We start from the raw sequence: 16,448 nt of genomic DNA on the forward strand, positions 1-16,448 counted from the left end.
AGATTCACTGTTTTGGTCTGCACATAAGTCCAGCAGCCTCCCCTGGGTCCTAAAGCCTGTTCTTTAAGGAGTTATTTATTTATTTAGGGGGCACTGTTGGGCTACTTGTAATAAAATGACAGTAACATACAAATATCATTAAGGTATTTGTGTTTCTGAATAAATAGATCAGTAATTTAAGTAAAAAAAAAATCATGAGTATGTTTTGATTCAAAATAGCTCAAACTTGACACTAGTAATAGCATAATTTAATATATTTATTAATTGTGTAATATATTCTTTCAAATGGATTATGAAAATTTTAATACAGGGAGCTCTAAAATATATATATATATATATATATATATATATATATATATATATATATATATATATATATATATATATATTTTTTTTTTTTTTTTTTTTTATTCTAGAGTTTTTACAACTCTTTTGCTCTTAGACCATCCATTAATGTAAAATCCACAAATAAAATATCAAAAAACTCCATCTGTCCAAAAAAAAAATAAATAAACCAGCAACTAATAAATTTTTGCTCAAATTTTTGTTTCAAAAAATGGGAAACATATCGGTATCGGATATCGGCAAAAATCTAATATTGGGTATCCCTAATAAAAGCGGAAGTGGGCTTATTAATATGTTAATAAGTGCAATATGTTAATTAAATCTTACTGCTCTCCATTTCAACTAGTTAAATAAATCTGATGACAATGCATGCCACTGTAAGCACATGCAGAAGACACACTCACACCACAAAAGACTATTGACATTTGCATTACACACATGCCACATGACAAGCTGCACGCAAACACAGCACTCCCTTTAACACCTGCCAATTATTCAGTCTCTGGTGAGTAAATACAGGCTGATGCTCTTAAAGACAGACAGAGAGCACGCTCTTATTCTTCTCCTGCTGGCACCGCTTCCAGCCGATCATCCGTTTATTTACCTCCGACACACGCTGAGCCGCTCTCTCTCTCGTGGAGACACTGAGCCAGCGAGACACACAGATGCCAGTGGACACAAAGACTTCTGACGGGGAGAAGGGCTGGGCAGGACGGGTGGCATGATTTCTGGCCTCTAAATGTAGACTAGTTGATAAATTCGCACAGGGAATAGGACTGATTCTGTGCATGTGGGTCAAAAATAGCTTGTGTAATGCCAGAAGAAGAGGTAAGGTCTAGAGTTATGAATGAATACACAAGAGTCTGATCAACATGCACTGTGAAATTGTGCCTAAACATTATTCAGACTGTTGATATGCAAAACAAAATAAGAGCCATTCTGACTCGAGTGCATGCAAATGATCAGCTCTCCATTCACACTGCATTGGGAATAATCCGCATTTGCATCACTGTAAACACACGTGTGTAAATCAGATCCAGCAGGAGCGCCCTGTATCTCAGTTTTACTGCTGTAGGAGTTCAGATTGGGCTTCGTGACAGCAGGGATGATGGCGCACGTTACTCATGCTTTCAGGACTTAAAGAGGAACGTGATGTTTATATTGCGAAAGAACTGACAGATTGGTTGTTGTTTCGAAAAGGAATGATTCCTTGAACTACTTCTTTTTCCTTTTCTTTTTCAAAGTAATTCAGTCGTACCCAAGACAACAGGCTTTACTTTAATAAAGGTTTTGAGTCAAAAGTTCAACTGACTAAAATGTCAAAAATCACATTTAAAGAAAAATAAATAATAATACTAAAAAAAAAAGTCTGATGTGTAACAACTGAGCAAAATAAAGCCACTCTGACACATTCAGAAGAGCAGATTTTAACTGAAATGTGATGCACTTCATCAGACTGGGGCAAGTTGTAGCATGTATATATATATATATATATATATATATATATATATATATATATATATATATATATATATATATACACACACTGTAAAACATGGCGATTTTTTTTTAAGCCAGCAGATCACATCTCAAATGAGTTGTCAATAAACGACCGCCTGTTGACAACAGACCCCACAGAGTGTGACAACATGCCCCGCTATAGACAACACAGTGCTATAAAGCCCTCAATGATCTTTCCTTCTGGAAAAACATATTTGTGTGTGTGCACCTGAGACTTTAATGCTCGTGTGTACGCAGAAAAAGACTCAAGACCTGAGATATGAAGGGAGTAAGAGTGTGACAACTAGCCCCGGTCTCCCTACAGATAGCGCCTCTCCTCCGTGGCTCTGTCCTAGCGTTACCTGAGCAGACTGGAGAGCGTGTGGGAAGAGCTCCCGACATTCCCGGAGGATCCGGGCCCCCCCGAGGAGGCCGAGCCGCCCGACTGTCTCTTCGCGGATAGCAGCTTCTCGACGGCGGGCAGATTCCCGGTGCGCGCCGCCTCCAGCAGCTCCTGCTCCTTCCCCATCTCTCGGCGAGCAGGACACGATCACACGGCCTCACGAACCCACTGCACGCCTCTCGGGCGCCGTCACACGCGTCCACGCGCCGCACGACGCGCTCTCTCGCCGCTCCGGTCCGCTCGGTCCACGGTGTCACGGTTCGTCCCGCTCCAATCGCAGCTGCTCCGGGGAAACTTTCTCTCCCAGCGCCGCCACAAACTTCCTCTGGCACGGCTCGACACGTCACTTCCTCGAGGGGTGCGCTCCTCGGTGACGTCGCGAATTATGCACAATCATTTAATTACACTGATGACGGGGATCTGCATTTAGAGGATTGAGATCGATGACGCAGCCCTCGTCCTTAAAACCTGACATCAGGACAAGAAGAAACCAGTTTACTGGAAACTAGCTTCAGTTGGGAGAAAGTGGCAGCACAGATTTATTTTTATAGATATATATTTGTAATTCCATAATTAAGTCAGTTTTAAAGATTTTAATGCCATGATGAATTATTAAAATGAAAATTGAATCAGAATTTTAACAAAGCAAGATAAAATGTGTGAATCACGCCTAATTTTTGTCTGAATTTGTATGATTAATTAAAAGGCTAAATATTCACCGAAAGGGACTTTGATTTAAGCACGCATTCCCTTTTGAAATTAGAAGCGAACAGCATCATACACAATAAAATGATTATTTGTATAATTTAAAAGTAACATAATTTCTGCATTTATTTATTAAGCCAATTTCTGATAATAAATTAGTGTCAGGGACATAAATTCCCGTTGTCTTAAAACAGAAACACACAGAAATAGAGTAATTAAGTGGAATGATCTATATATCTCAGTAATTCAAAGGGGCGGTTTTATTATTAAATTGATCTAAAAACAATAAATCTATTTGAATATTAATATTCTGAATTATAATATTCTAAATTTTCTAATTTGTCTATCTTTTAGGTGCAAAATAAATAAATAAATAAATAAATAAATAAATAAATAAATAAATAAATAGTTCAGGAGTAAAAATAAATTGTGCTGGAGTAAAACAGCGTGTCACGTGGCATTTATTTCTTATCTCAGCGCCCGTGAATGTGGACAAATCACAGACGATTAGATATGTTTATTGCTTTTTAAAAATAAATATATTCAGCAAAGCAGGTGCGAATCCTTGGAATTAATAAATTTAAACGAATGTAGTTATTTTAAGCGGTCATTGTACAAATATCTGCAATTAGACGTAGTCTGGAGGATCTGAGTTTGAATGTGGGCTCCGTCTGATTTGTGTCAGCTATTCAACAGTTATTATGCAGCAAAGAGCGCCATCTACTGGTTGGGTCATGGATATCAGTGGTTAAAATTAATTTGTGCTTGGGGACTCTTATTTTGGGAGGCACCTTCTAATAAGCTGTTACCATCTAAAGAGGAAGCTGGAGACTCTTATTTTGAAACTGACCGGATGTTGTTGCGACTGCCGAGTCTGTAGACGCGAAAACATTTATGTAAGTGTTTTTATAAAACTGTCCTGAACCTTTCTGACCGTCAGAGGTATGTTAGTAGACGAGTGCGTTTGTGTTTTAAACAATAAACGGCTTTTTTTTTGCTTAACAGGTTGTTTCCAATTGAGACCCAGTCAAGAGTGTAAATCTCAGGACGAACTTATGATTTTTAACATGTTTTCGAACAGTACCATGTACTTTTATAGTATCTTTTTCAAAGGGAGCTTCCCGAATGTGAAAATCACATTTAAGAATTTAAATCACACCTGTAACCCGTGGAGATATGTATATAATTTATTTTCTCAACACCATAATATCAATTAATATTATTAGGTAACGTTTGTGGAGAAAATGACACATTAGATAGAAACATGTTTGGAGTGGTTTAGGGGTTCACGTCAGCTGAGCACGAACTAATCGAGTTTATTTCCCATTCTTGATTTACTTCAGCTCTTCTTGTCTTAAAGCATGGCAGACCCGGCCCGTGTGAACAGGCCCCTGGAGAGAGCCAGGCCGGACGAGGGGTCCTGGGACGCCCCGGGGAGCAGCAGCACCTCCTCTGAACCCGCTGCCAAAGATAGAAAGAGTTCAGTCATTACTGATCTGACTGTGATTCAGAGATCCGCTGGTGAAGAAGAGGAAGAGGGATCTTCATCACTCCATCCTCCCCCGGACAAAAAACTGAAAATAGAGCATGACAAGAAAAAGGAGAAGCGGCAGAAAGTGGATGAAGATGAAATCCAAAAGATGCAGTAAGCTTCGTGGATGATTCTTTCTTGTTTGAATGTGTGTTAATGATGTTAATAACTCCTCATTCGTGTTGCACAGAGTTTTAGTGTCATCCTTCTCTGAAGAACAACTGAACCGCTATGAGATGTACAGACGCTCGGCTTTCCCAAAGGCTGCGATCAAAAGAGTAAGTGGAACAGTTATGAAATCCTGAAGATATGAGATTCATAACTGGATCTGACACGAGTCAAACAGATATCTGCTCTAATGGTTATTTAATACTTGAGAATTGTTATCAAAGACCCGTTTGTACTGAAATGTGTTGCTGCTGGACAGTTAAAGAAAAATAGCAATGTATTGTTGTATTAATGCAATGTTTATTATTATTAAACGATTCACAAATTTCCATTTGGGTGCTTTAGGTTTGGTTCCAAATTGTCATAGGAATTCTAATTGGAACTCTGTAAAAATGTAATTGTTCCACTCTGTTTGTAATATAAGATGGCGATAAAAGAAAGACATGTGATGATTGTTTGTGTCTTGCAGCTGATTCAGTCCATCACAGGATCGTCTGTGTCTCAGAATGTGGTCATCGCTATGTCAGGGATATCCAAAGTGTTTGCTGGGGAGATCGTTGAGGAAGGTTGGTATGATTCAGCTGTAAACCTTGAGCCTCACTGATTGTCTCCATAATGTTTCTTTCTTTATTGTCTTTCAGCTCTTGACGTGTGTGAGAAGTGGGGAGATACTCCACCTCTGCAGCCCAAACACATGAGAGAAGCTGTCCGGAGACTGAAGAGCCGAGAGCAGAGTCCCAACACCAAACACAAACACATCCTCTTCCACTGAGTCCCTCCCACTTGATATTATTACCACTTTTATATCTCTGGTGTGTTTGGGAATGACTGTTGTTGTCTTCATTTTAGTTCATGGCGTGTAAGGTATTTCGTCTACACTCTGTCCTCTGGAGCAAATAACATCACAACAATAAATGAATGTTAATGGAGTGTGAATGGTGGTAAATATTGCACAATGCCTCGCTGTAACTCATATTTCAGTACATCATAGACATTTCTGGGCTAACGGTCCTTTTTATTTGATGTGTTTTGTAACATCTGGTTATTTTGGAAACTCTGCAGATACGTCATGTGTAGTTTTGTTGTGTGCATGAGGATATAAAATGTCATCTTTATTCTTTGAACAAATAAAAAAAATATGTATATTTCGTCAGAACGTGTAATTTCCCTCATCATAGGAGCAGACAGTCATGATATAAATCTTATCTGGTGAATAAGTGTATTAATGTTAGAGTTACTAACAGATGATGCACAAAGTCCAACGTTAAGAAACATTTTATTGGTCTTGACATTAAATACAGTTATGGTTCACAGAACCAACAAAATATTAGTTTGTTCGAGAGCTTTAATGGTGGTGATAAAAATGTGAAATGACATTAGAATATCGCAATGAATCGATCAAATTAAACCTTTGAATTTCAACCATAGCAGGTCAGACGGACATGAACGGTGATGAATGCGTACCATTAGAGACATCAGATAACAAGAACAACTCACAAATCTGCTGCACAAAACATTCACCACCCATCCGGCCTTACTCTGGAGGAGTCACATCCATCCTGATCCAGATTCATGCAAATATAAGCATTTTCTCTAAAGATCCTTTTGATGAAACAGAGATAACTGTAGACAGTAATATTAATATGAATGGCAGCTCAGATCAATCAATACATTTGATGTGAAATGGACTAATTCATACTGAAATCTCTGACTTCTGATTACAGACTCTGGTATCTCAGAGAATACAAACACAATCTGAGACACCGAGTTCTTGTCTGAAACTGAAAAATGAAATGAGCATTTATGTAAGGATGTTTCCGTTTCTTACAAATATATCGCACAACATTAACACTTTCATTCCGAGATGAGCAGACCAATCGTTCTGATCCACACAACGAAACATTCATCGTACTGGACAAATAATGATTCATCTATACTCACAGAATTATAAGTAAACTCAGTACCACCTACACAACTAAAACAATCAATACAATGAGTCAAATCTGCTCTAGATTCACCATATCTTATTCTGATCACAGGCAATACTCATCAGCAGTACACTACTGTAATAATGACCCTTAAATAAAATCAAATAAAAAACCTCACTCAACAGTCTGTGAGCTTGATGATGTTGCACTTATGAAAGATTTCAAGTAAAGTCATGCATTTAACACCAAAAAAAAAAAGCTTTTCTTCTTTTTCTTCCATGCACTGAATGAAATTATCTTTGATCGTATTAATAATATTTCCATTTCTACCATCTACAGGAAAATGTGTTTAGTTTAGACTACTGTAACCGTTTTCTTGGAAGACAGGAATATCTTGGTTCTCTAACAGAGATGGTTTAGTGTTTGCTACACATTGTACTGAAAGCTGGAGCACAGAGACACGATGAGACACTGGAGCTCTACAGAAACAGAAAAAGCACTTTCAAAATCATGGTAAATAACCGGACACTGGCTGATCCAAACATTTGAAGAATGAGAGAGATGCTGATCACACACAGGCCAAGAGGAAACACATCCGTTTAGATGTTTCCTATAAAACATCATGCCTCGTAATACTGATTTACCTCAAAAATGCGTCTCGTGACAGTCCTAAACATCACAGCACACACCAGAAGTGTGTCAAAATGCTGTAACACCTGTAGTTCAATTCGATTTTTGTACGGGACATCACACAGAAACACTTGTCCTGTCATCCTTTCATCACAAATCATAGTTGAACACTTTAAAAGGGGGGTAGAAAGGACGCTTTGTAAATAATAATAAAAACTGCAATGCATCATCCTAAAAAAACTAAATCTAAACTAAATCCAACCATAAAAGTTATATAACTTCCATTATTTTTGACATAAAACATAAAACTGTCTAATGCATTGATGTACTTGTTAATAGACATCAAGTCAAGAGAAACCATAGCATGCCAATAAAGTTCAAACACATATGCATACACATTCATAATTAAACTCTATAGAGTAGTGCAATGTCTCAAAGTGACTTATTTAGTGTAACAGACTATGTCCTAAAAAACCTAATGTTTTTCATGAAATAACCCAGTTTACAATGTCATAAGTCTCGACAGAATGTGTGTTACATGGACACAAGTGAGCACTGTAATACTGAATCAAAGTGAAGTACCTGTGCACACACTCAGCACTGTTATTAATGTTTCTCTACGATCACTTCACGTGTACGGCTTGAGAACGGTGATCCTACACTGGAGGTGATGTCTCAGTGCAGTGACTCGGAGCATGTGTTGGGGAGTACAAGTACCATCTCTTCTACACTCAACCTCGGATAAAAACTGTGATATATACAGTGCATTAACGTCAAAGTGCTTTTGCTTCAGCTCCTTTCATGAAGAACACACACATCAGCTGTACTTCACACACTGATACAGCCAATAAGAAACACAGTACTCGAATCAAACCCACAGCTCTGTTCAGAAACCTAGACGCACAGGACACTGATCTGGGATGTAAAGTCACATCCTCTGAAAGTGCGCTCTAGATTCAATTCAGTTCCAATCCAATGCAGTTTATACGGATTTGTTTCGATTTATGTATTTGCACGGGTGCATACTTATGTTAGATGTGCTGTTGTAGTTTGTTCACGCATTAACAGAAAATAGCATAGACTTAAAGATCAATTCATGGGACAATGGATATTGGCTGTTTAAAATGAAGATATTAGTTAATCACTAACGTCAGCCCAGCATTACCGTCCATGTGGGAGCTGTCTAGATTATGAACAGAGCTCGGACTCATCTATAAAACCAAAAAGCTTTACACAGTCCTGTCCTGAAACTATTAATGACTAATGTGCAAAAAGCATGCTGAGCAGAAGTGAAGAGATGATGAATTGTGCCGTTCCGCTGCTGACTTCAGTCACTTGGTGAAGAGGAGAGGAGAACGAGAAACTGACAGAGACTGAAGAGACCTGGACGACATGTGACTTCACTCTCAGACGTTAAGAGATGAAATAATGCAGAGAACCGAGTCAGCAGAGCCAAACCTCTTGTTCTTCTGGATTATCTACAAGGTGTTTGGACTCAAGTCTGGCTTCTTTCCCTTTGTTCATCATAAGGTGAAGGAGGGGTTGTGTTTCATCACTTCCTGTAGCAGGCGCTCCCGGTCAGACAGAGCTTCCTGGAGAGCTGACTGGACATCAGCGAGTCTGGACTCCAGAGACTGAACCGACAGAGAAACAGACTCAGAACTAGACTCAACATTTATCACCTTCAGTCGAAGCACACACACACACACCTCGCAAAACATGCTAATGGAAATTTACACCTTCATCCATAAATAATACAAGACTCTTCATGTAATTAATTACCGTATGGCATAAAAAGCACAATTATGAACATTTTTAATTATGAGATACTAAGTCAATTATGAGATACAGTTTCAAAACAGAGATATCAAGTCTTAATTATGAGACATTTAAAATGAAAAAACAAAAACAAAAATAGAAATGACAAAAAGTCAACATTGAGATAAGTCATAATTAAGACATGAAATTGAAAAAAAAAAAAAAAACATAAATCGAAATTATAATAATGCCAAAAGAGTTGAAAACGAATTAAGTCAATTATGATAGTTGATATAACAAAATTATGAGCTAAAAAGTCAAACTAGACAAATATCATAATTAGCTGTCTTTTTATCTCAATTTCGACTACTATTTCATAATTTCATAATTTCCACTTTTTTATTTTTTTTTATGTACATTTCAAGTTCCATTTCTGAATTTTGACTCGTTTCATAATTTACCAAAGCATATGTTTTTTCTTACGTGGTGACAATGGTTTACCACACAACGCTCATTCACACTTGTGCATAGTTAAAATATGGAGTCAAGATGCGTGATGCTTCAGGTTTAAGGTCAATAACGTCGAAAGTCTTTCAATCTTTCATTTCTCTATGCTATAAGGCATCTTAAAATGCCATGTTCAGATTAAATCTGAGTGAAAATGGGATTTGAAAACTATAACAGGATCAGATTTTACACCAAAGACTCAAACATGCTAAACACATTCATGCAAAATTACATTGTGTATAACAATTTTCTGAGATCTCATACCTTGTTCTCCTCCTCAGCTCTGAAGCAGGATTGGCCAGCTCCATCTCTGTCCCCGTCTGTCTCGATCCCTGATTGGCTCTGCGCAGCTGCATGTGTAAAAGTGAAACAGAGGAAGCAAACGTTCGTTTAAACGGTGACAGATATCCTGTAATCTGAGCAGCGGCTGGAACCCAAACCCAGAGCACTCACGTCTCAAGCTGAGGACCCCATCATCCATACGCTCCAGCACAATACCGTCCAGAGAGAAGAGCACAGGAACTGGCTGAGGAGCGGTCGGGTACACATGAGGACCATCGTCCTGTCAGAGAGAGAGAGAGGAAACATGATTCACTGCCTGTGTCTCGTCTCACTTTGTTGTAGCTCTCATTCTCACCTTTAGTGTAACAGCAGTGTCCTGTAACCACAGTCTCATCGGCTGGGGGTCTGCGCTGAGCTCGTCCTCCAGGAAGGGTGCCAGCGTGTTTAGGGTAGAAGCCAGGAGCTCTGCTTTGCACCCTGTCAGGCACACTTCTATGAAGCCCACGCTCTCAGACAGAGGAGAGTGTCTGGCCGCACGGGGTCCCATCTCCATCCTGAGGGCCGCTGCTGGGGGACAGGAGAGAGACCGGGGCCCGGGAGACAGAGGAGCACTCGGAGAGGAAGAACCGGCTGTGGTGAGAGAAAAATACAGAGCAAATGTGTCAGTACATCTTAATGATTGTTTTGCCATTCAGATTTCTGGACAGATTTAGCATCCTAACCCTGAGTCAGTGGCTGTCCCATCAGCAGCTCTGTGACTTTATGGGTGCCATACTGTTTAGGCTCAAGCTCTAGGGCTTCCAGCGCCACCACCATATCTTCACCACACTTCTCCGTCAGGCACGCTATTCGACTCAGACACAGAACTAACACAGACACCTGAAACAGAATCAGATTGTATAAATTAAACATTATCTTGCTGTTTTTCAGATATTTTCACCATAAGCACTGCATTTAAAGAGCCACACAGATGGGAAATCAAAAATGACCTGTATTACAGTGTATGATGTAGCTGTCCATCAGTGTAAACAATGTGCAAATAATTAAACCAAAAAGTACACGATTTATAAAGTTATTGGCTTCTAAAGTAAGGAGTCGACTCTGAATCGCTGAAACGAGTCGTTATAGATTTCAAATCTTTTGCCCATCTCTATGTACGTCACTAGAACACTTTGCATAATAATCTCCGCCTACCGTCTTGAGAGAAACGAAACTCTGACCTGCCCCACCCCCTCACACAGACGCTCTGGTTGGTGTGATAGCATCATGGCGAGGAGACAGTGTGTTTTTAATTGTAAAGGCAAGTTTGTTTTAATTTCACTGCCAAAGAATGAAGATCAGAAGAACCAATGGCTAAAATTAATTGTTACCACAATACCAGAGCAGTACAACAAATCCCTTTTGTTGTGTTCACAACATTTCACTGATGACTGCTTTTCTAATCTCGGTGAGTACAGCGGGATTTTCAAAGCGTTTGGCCATAAAAGAGGGTTCATTACCAAATTTATTTAGACCAACGAGCATCTCCGAATCACAACGCGAAGTATGATTATGAAGTAATGTGTCTGTTTTCTCCCGAGCGTCTTATCAGTTTGTGTGCTGTCTGCAGCCTTCGTCTGCGCTGATCTTCATTTACAAACACGTCATTAAAATGAAGTGTAACAAGTGCTGCTAACAGATATTCTGTGATAAAGTAATCCATATGAAAACAACGCGATGTCCGTTTTTCACATCTCCCTTCATTATATCTAATGTGACCACGCCCCCGCGCTGAACGAGCTATTCAGATTCAAACTGATGCGCGGCTTGAATACACCCACACAGAAGAAAAAGCAGCGAGACTGTTCAAGTTTTTTTATTTTAGTGTTTGCTTCGCGGTAGGGCTGCACGATTCTGGATAAATTGAGAATCACGATTTTTGGATCTCATATAGAGATCACGATTCTCCTACGATTCTTTATTATTATTATTACTATTAACATTATCATTATCACAAGTATATAAATTAATTATTTTATTTTGCAAGGATTCTTTAAATTGATCAAGTGTGACAAAGACATTTATAACAAAATATTTATATTACACACAATTATTGCTCTTCTGAACTTTCTATCAAAGAAACCTGAAAAAAATCTACTCATCTGTTTTCAACATTATAATAATAATAATAATAATAATAATGTTTTTTTTGAATGGCAAAACAGCATATCAGAGTGATTTCTGAAGATCATGTGACACTGAAGACTGGAGTAATGATGCTGAAAATACAGCTGCACACCACAGAAATAAATTACATTTTAAAATACATTCAAGTGAAAGCAGTTATTTTAAATGGTAAAAATATTTCAAAACTTTACTGTTTTTGCTGTACTTTGGATCAGATAAATATAGTTTGGTGAGCAGAAGAGACTTTAAAAAAACATTACACATCTTATGGTTCAAAAACTTTTGACTGGTAGTGTATATATAATATATTTAAAACCCCAGTTTTTTTAATATTAGAATGATGAAAAAGTTGTTTAGATCACTGATTCAACGACTCACTCATAAACCTACTACACTTGTTTCATTTCTGGATGAATCAGCGTTTTTGAACGATTCTCTTGAATGAAAAATTAATTCATTGACAAATAAATTAAGACACTTGTCGCCACCTATTGGTGAAACAATGCAATCGACACAAACGTTATTTAAAGCGCAGTACTTTCAAAAGGGGATTTGTTATATTTTGATCGCTGCCATATAGACATCAACGTTTATATTTAAACTATAAACTTTATCCCAGTATTTCTGTGATAATATAAATGACTGTAAGACAGATATAATACTGTGTAGTTGAAAAGACTGTTTGTGAAGATGTTTCTTAACCAAACATGGTAAGAGCTCTCTCTGTGTCAGCGGCAGTGCGCGCACGGATTTGAATGATCCGGTAAGACTTTGTCAAAGGTTTAACAGACTCGGGGAATCGTTGTCTTTTAGAAATGAGATCGAGGGGGTGTCTGAATCGAGATCGCGATCTTTTAACGATTAATCGTGCAGCTCTACTTCGCGGTGAGAGGAATAAGACATAATTCACCCCAAACAGATGCTAACGCGTTGTTTACCGTGAAGTTGTGTGCTGAACAACCAATCAAAACTGACTATGTCATTGACCAATCAGAACACAGTATGCTACCGAAAGATGGGGTTTAAGGAAACTGAAACTTTTGAACAGCTTCGCGCGAACCGTTTGGGGATCTCTGAGAATTGAGGTAATTTTAAAATGATATTTTGACAAAATGACAATGTTTTTTAACCTTGGATGGATTTAAACCTAATGTACAGGACTTATAAACAGTGATAGGAAGCTTAGAAATTTAATCTTACTGGCTCTTTAAGATGAACTTTCACGATGCATTTTCATTTGTTCTTCCACACAGAGAACAAGTGGCAGGTGTTTAGCCATCTGTATGTGCTACAGTACGCTAGATTAAACTCACCCTATCTTCTGCGATGTCTTCTGTGCTCTGGGACAGAGAGCTGCTGAGGTCTGTTCCTGGAGCTGGACTCACACAGCTGCCGGAGACACCCGTACCATTGGGACGCAGCGACTCCACACCAGACTCTGAACCACGAACACACAAACACACATGACCTCAGGAGACAGACACTCCTGATTCTGGTTTTTAAAATAAAAGTGCATCTGTACCCGAGTCCATGAGGATGACAAAGTTTTCACTGATGTCACTATCAATGGACAGGCCATCGTCCGCCAGACTCCCCTCTAAAACGGCACTGTCACAGGAGTTTTGGGAAGGAGACTGTTTCATGGACTGAAGCCGCAGGTTTCCCATTATGGAGGGACTGGACTCTTCCGGCTGTGCACTTTGCTCCCTACAGAAGATAATTGAGTTGAACTACGTGCTGTTAACCACACTGGCAGAGAGTGTTGAGCATAAACGATTAAACACATTAAAGAGATTAAAACTGTCATTAATTACTTCTCTTCATACCATTCCATGGATTCATAACAACATGAGATTGAGTAAAATATAAAAGCATTTTCATTTTTAAGTGAACTGTCGATTTAAAACTACAGGCCGACATAATAATGAGCAAATTTACTTTAACTATGCCTTAAACTGCTTCAAATACAGTTCAATGTTCTTCCTAAGACCAAATACAGACCTTCACCAGAATAGGTATCTATCACAAGCAGTATCAGCTCTTTTCAGTTATGTACTGTGTGCACTGCATGTGAGCGCGTCTAAAAGATGGCCAGATAGAAACAAAAAATACATTGTTTCAAGCTTCACCACAAATTAAGCGGCTCTGATCAGTTTTTTTTTTTTCATCAGCAGTTGAAAGAAATCAAATATGAACAGTAAGGGTGCTTTCACATCTGTAGATTCATTGCTTTGTTCTGAAAAAGGGATTCAAATTATTGCAATGTTGATTTATTCTTGGTGCAGTTTCGCTTTCACGACCAAAATTGTTAAAACAAGTCACAATATTTGAACCCTTTCCAGCAGTGACTTTATGATTTTGAGATACATCTTTCCAGACTGAGGACAATTGAGGGACTCAAACACAACTATTAAAAAAGGTTCAAACATTCACTGATGCTCCAGAAGGAAACAAGATGCATTAAGAGCTGGGGGGTGAAAACTTTTGGAATATGAAGATCAAGGTAAATTGTACTTAATTTGTGTCCCGGGAAACATACAAGTATCTTCTGTTGCTTACGTAGGGCAGAACTAAATGGAAAAAATATATATATTTCAACAAAATAAGACAAATTTGGCCAACTTCATCGTGTTCAAAAGTTTTCACCCCCAGCTCTCAATGCATCTTGTTTCCTTCTGGAGCATCAGGTAACAGCACACAGTATTAAGATACAAGCTTTTGAATGGGGTTATTGCAATAATTTCAGCAATTGCTTTGTCTTGTGGACTATTCTGTATGTAAACATCTTTTATGTACACCATCTTACTCAGGACAATACTAAATAAAAATGACATGCATTTAGTATGATCTCTCTTATTTTGTTCAAATTATTCACATTATCACAGATTCTGCAAGGGGTTCCCAAACTTTCGCATGCCACTGTACATATACATATATATATATATATATAAATATAGGTGTGAAAGTACCTTAAAATTATCAGTTTCAGCCACTATAAGAAATACCAGATTGTCCATATCAATGCAATCATAAAATCAAGACCAAATGCAGATTAGCGATGCACGGGTCTGTTTTTTTTTTCCAACCCAGGGGTCCCGCTTTTATGAAATTATTTGGCCCGCTCCAGCCCACCCTCGCAAATAAAGTAAAATTCCTGCTGATTATGAGACAACCCACGCATTACTAATGCAGATCTTACTTGTTTTGAGGAGCGAAGAGTTTAGTCATGCCAGATCCTCGGCTCAGGATGCTGAAGGCATCTTTCGTGATGGACAGCGCACCCTTGGTGAGATCCAGGGAGGCGCTGAGTGCGTCTTTGGTGACACCTTTGGTGGCAGTCAGGGCACTGGACAGCTCGCCCTCCAAGCTGAAAGTTGAGCTATTACGGGACAGTAATGTGGGATTCCCTGGAGATATTGGAGGAGATGTGGAAGTAACAATGGCCCGAGTTTCATCCTGCCCCATTGGTCCATCCATGCCTTCTTCAATAGCTTCACAGGCCTCCTCTACCAAACCCTCTTGCTCGGCATCATCCTCCTGATCTTCATTCCCTCCCGCCTGGTGGGATGGCGAGAGATCAGAGTCGGTCAAGCTGGGACTGTCCGTTTCCTCAGGAGAATGGGCTTCTTCTTCTTCTTGCTCGCATGTTGCTGGAGGAAGCAGTAGAGCCAGTTCTATCGCCTCCATCAGGACTGAGACACAAACTGAAGGGGGATCTGACCGTTTGTGTTCAGGCTGTCCCAAACCCTGGACGTCCTTGGTCAAATCTCCAGCTAGTCGGGCAAGAGAGTCCTTCATCCGCAAAAGAGCTACGAACTGGTAGTGGTTGAGCCACATTTTGACAGGAGTGATGGACTGGGCTAAGATATGAATGGAGGCCACTGGAGGGTTTTGGTCAGTCTTATTAGATATGACGTCATTTACACCCCGAGGTGGATCTAGGAGGGATTGATTGGGGATTTTTGAATTGCCATCTATACTCGAACAATAAGAGTCTTTTTTGAAGGCAGAAGGGCAGCACATCCACAAAGACATGGCAAAGGGCTCCACAAAGGGAAGAGCTTTCCCTCTGGGCCCTCGACGAGCCCCTTCAAATCCAAGAGCCACTCGGGACAGACTGACAGACCAGACGTCCTGAGAGCGAGAGGGGCGTTTGTGTGCTAATGACAGGGACTCGTTTTCTAGACCGTGTTGGAGGAATGCAGACGGCAGGGGATGGAGGACGCTCTGATCGCGAGGGAAAGGTTGGCTCGCCGTGGGACGGAAGAAAGGGCGGACCGAGAAGCTGCTGTAGGTGCTGTTGAGGTCCGGATGGGAACCGTGAGGAGCGTGGCGTGTGTTGCTGAGGATCAGCTGAGGAAGACTGACACTCAGTGACTGAGGACGGTCCGGGTGATCCATAATAGAGGATTCCAGAGGAATGATGAGCTGAACAGAAAAAAAAAGTTTCAGCTAAAACACTTGCAAAATATTATCGAAAAACCAAGATGTCTGTTTCAGAACGGAGGCTATCAAACTTTTTCAA

General features: G+C 39.5%; 3 protein-coding genes across 13 annotated transcripts in view; 1 reads left to right on the forward strand and 2 right to left on the reverse strand.

The window, feature by feature from the left end:
* LOC113094045 (ankyrin repeat and SAM domain-containing protein 1A-like) overlaps nt 1-2,624 on the reverse strand; it is a 96,705-nt gene extending 94,081 nt beyond the window's left edge. For 3 of the 7 annotated variants that reach the window (XM_026259677.1, XM_026259679.1, XM_026259678.1), the window contains exon 1: nt 2,208-2,622. In XM_026259677.1, the coding sequence (XP_026115462.1) occupies nt 2,208-2,374 (167 nt within the window). In that variant the 5' untranslated portion in view covers nt 2,375-2,622. Of the gene's footprint in view, nt 1-2,207 lie in introns of all 7 variants that reach the window. The other 4 variants (XR_003287967.1, XM_026259674.1, XM_026259675.1 and 1 more) reach the window with 3 other exon arrangements.
* A 1,126-nt stretch (nt 2,625-3,750) lies between these two features.
* Nucleotides 3,751-5,797, forward strand: LOC113094064 (transcription initiation factor TFIID subunit 11-like). Of its 4 annotated transcripts, none has more exons than XM_026259713.1 (5): nt 3,751-3,849; nt 4,314-4,598; nt 4,675-4,762; nt 5,122-5,218; nt 5,294-5,797. In XM_026259713.1, the coding sequence occupies exons 2-5, from the start codon at nt 4,315-4,317 to the stop codon at nt 5,422-5,424; spliced, it is 600 nt and encodes a 199-aa protein (XP_026115498.1). In that variant the 5' UTR covers nt 3,751-3,849; nt 4,314; the 3' UTR covers nt 5,425-5,797. The 4 variants fall into 4 exon arrangements, with proteins under 4 accessions (XP_026115498.1, XP_026115496.1, XP_026115495.1 ...); XM_026259711.1 differs by having other exon boundaries at nt 3,774-3,849; nt 4,297-4,598; XM_026259710.1 differs by having other exon boundaries at nt 3,810-3,895; nt 4,297-4,598; nt 5,294-5,795.
* A 112-nt stretch (nt 5,798-5,909) lies between these two features.
* The window catches only part of LOC113094063 (UHRF1-binding protein 1-like), a 31,401-nt gene continuing 20,862 nt past the window's right edge, over nt 5,910-16,448 (reverse strand). Inside the window, exons 14-21 of one of the 2 annotated variants that reach the window (XM_026259709.1) lie at nt 15,123-16,351; nt 13,446-13,630; nt 13,237-13,361; nt 10,480-10,636; nt 10,113-10,387; nt 9,929-10,037; nt 9,740-9,825; nt 5,910-8,844 (exon numbers count right to left, since the gene is read on the reverse strand). In XM_026259709.1, coding sequence (XP_026115494.1) covers nt 8,734-8,844; nt 9,740-9,825; nt 9,929-10,037; nt 10,113-10,387; nt 10,480-10,636; nt 13,237-13,361; nt 13,446-13,630; nt 15,123-16,351 — 2,277 coding nt within the window. In that variant the 3' untranslated portion in view covers nt 5,910-8,733. Of the gene's footprint in view, nt 8,845-9,739; nt 9,826-9,928; nt 10,038-10,112; nt 10,391-10,479; nt 10,637-13,236; nt 13,362-13,445; nt 13,631-15,122; nt 16,352-16,448 lie in introns of both variants that reach the window. The other variant, XM_026259708.1, reaches the window with a different exon arrangement.

The sequence above is a fragment of the Carassius auratus genome, unplaced genomic scaffold (assembly GCF_003368295.1).
Source record: "Carassius auratus strain Wakin unplaced genomic scaffold, ASM336829v1 scaf_tig00215236, whole genome shotgun sequence".
Taxonomy (NCBI): domain Eukaryota; kingdom Metazoa; phylum Chordata; class Actinopteri; order Cypriniformes; family Cyprinidae; genus Carassius; species Carassius auratus.